The sequence below is a fragment of the Mandrillus leucophaeus genome, unplaced genomic scaffold, assembly GCF_000951045.1.
Source record: "Mandrillus leucophaeus isolate KB7577 unplaced genomic scaffold, Mleu.le_1.0 Scaffold418, whole genome shotgun sequence".
Lineage (NCBI taxonomy): Eukaryota > Metazoa > Chordata > Mammalia > Primates > Cercopithecidae > Mandrillus > Mandrillus leucophaeus.
The window spans coordinates 1,144,248-1,146,066 of NW_012104454.1; the positions used below are offsets into that span (position 1 = coordinate 1,144,248).

The 1,819-nt window shown below is 49.7% G+C and overlaps 1 protein-coding gene across 3 annotated transcripts in view; it reads left to right on the forward strand.

The window, feature by feature from the left end:
* Positions 1-1,819, forward strand: part of RRNAD1 (ribosomal RNA adenine dimethylase domain containing 1) — an 8,811-nt gene that overhangs the window by 190 nt on the left and 6,802 nt on the right. For 2 of the 3 annotated variants that reach the window (XM_011992806.1, XM_011992808.1), the window contains exon 1: positions 1-510. In XM_011992806.1, the coding sequence (XP_011848196.1) occupies positions 400-510 (111 nt within the window). In that variant the 5' untranslated portion in view covers positions 1-399. The remainder of the gene's footprint in view (positions 511-1,819) is intronic. The other variant, XM_011992807.1, reaches the window with a different exon arrangement.

Here is a 1,819-nt window from a genome sequence, read left to right on the forward strand (position 1 = left end):
AAACCGGAACTACAGCCAGCCGGACACCTCCGGCTTCACTTCCGGCAGAGGAGAGGCGTGTACGGGAAGGGGCGGGAACTGGAACTTGGCCCACCTCGTTGTGAGCTGAGCTCCGCGGCATGCTTTTGTGGCGTCATTGCACTGTTACCCCGCCCTACGTGTCTCCGACGCTGACACCTTCGCACTGTGAAACGTCGCAACCTGTGACCTCTTGGGGGCGCCTCAAATCTTCAACTGCAGCATGGGATCCCGGAAAGGCAGCGTCGGAGACTAGACCCAAAACTCTTCCTGTTCTGCCTGCAGAGCTGAGCCCTGTCCGGGTCCTGGACCCGCGTGGTAGTGACCCTGGATCCCTGTTCACTGCGTTCTCGCTTCCCGCGCTGCCTTCTGGACCGCGGGATGCCGGGCATCTCCGCCCGAGGCCTCTCTCATGAGGGGAGGAGGCAACTAGCTGTTAACCTTACCCGTGTCCTGGCGCTCTACCGTTCCATCCTGGATGCCTACATCATCGTGAGGCCACAGGGGCGTGGGTGGGGTGTCTCTGGTCGTGTGGTTGGCTATGTGTCCACGTCAGGGAGAGAATCTGGAGAATTAGCCTCTGATCTCTTTCCTTCTATGAGTTTCAGTCTTTTGTCTGTACAAGGAGGGGTTAAAACTGGAGTGATCCCTCCTTTTTTTTCAGCTGGCATAAATAATATTTCTTTTTTTTTTTTTTTTTTTTGAGACGGAGTCTCGTTCTGTCCCCCAGGCTAGAGTGCAGTGGCGTGCTCTCGGCTCACTGCATAAATAATATTTCTAATACCTACCTAGATTATTTTTGTAATCTTCCCAGATCCAAGGTAATAAAATGCGTGGACATTGGAACCATGCTGCAACTATGTTGAACTCTTCTTGGAGCATGTGAGGTGTTCCAAGAACACACATGTTATTCATCCAAGCTTTGAATAAATTCGTGGTTTTGTGGTATAGTAGACAGGCCTGGCTCTGGAATCAAAAAGGCTTGGTCTGGAATCCTGCCTCCCCTCTAATGTTAACCTTAGGCCTCCCTAACCCCCAACTTGTCCTAGCCCAGGTTTCCTCAGCTATACAGTGGATCCCAGTCTGAAGGATCATTGTGAAGAATAAATGAGAGAATGTGTAAATGGTACCACCATCCACTGAATTGTTTAGACCGCAAACCCAGAGGCCATCCTTGATTCAGCGCTGTCCTTCATTGATCCACAATCCAGTCCTTCAACAAGTCCTCTTGGCTCTGTCTTCAGAATAGATCCCAAATTCATCCATTTGTCCCCACCTCCATTGCTGCCACCCTAAGCCAAGCCACCATCACCTCTGTTCTGAACTACTTCCTAACCGATCTCACTGTGTGCTTACCTCTGCCCTGCCATAACCAATTCTTCACTGAGCAGCTAGATTGATAGCATTCAAATGTAAATCTGATCATGACAATCCCTTGCTTCCTAGATACTTTTATGAAATCCTGATTCCTTACTATTACCTATAAAGCCCATGATCTGACTCCTACTGTCTCTTCAACTCTATCCCATTTTATTCTCTCACACATTTCACTGTGCTATACCTCTGCTGGCCTGATTTCTGCTCTGCCAATATGGCAGGCATCTGGACCTTTGCACTCACTGATCTTCCTCCACAGAAAGGCAATTGCAGAATTGTTAAGAGCAAGGACTCTAAAGTAAAATTGGTTTCAAATCCCAGCTCAGGCTGGGTGTGATGGCTCATGCCTATAATCTTAGCACTCTGGGAGGCCGAGGCGGGTGGATTGCTTGAGCTCAGGAGTTCGAGACCAGCCTGGGCAACA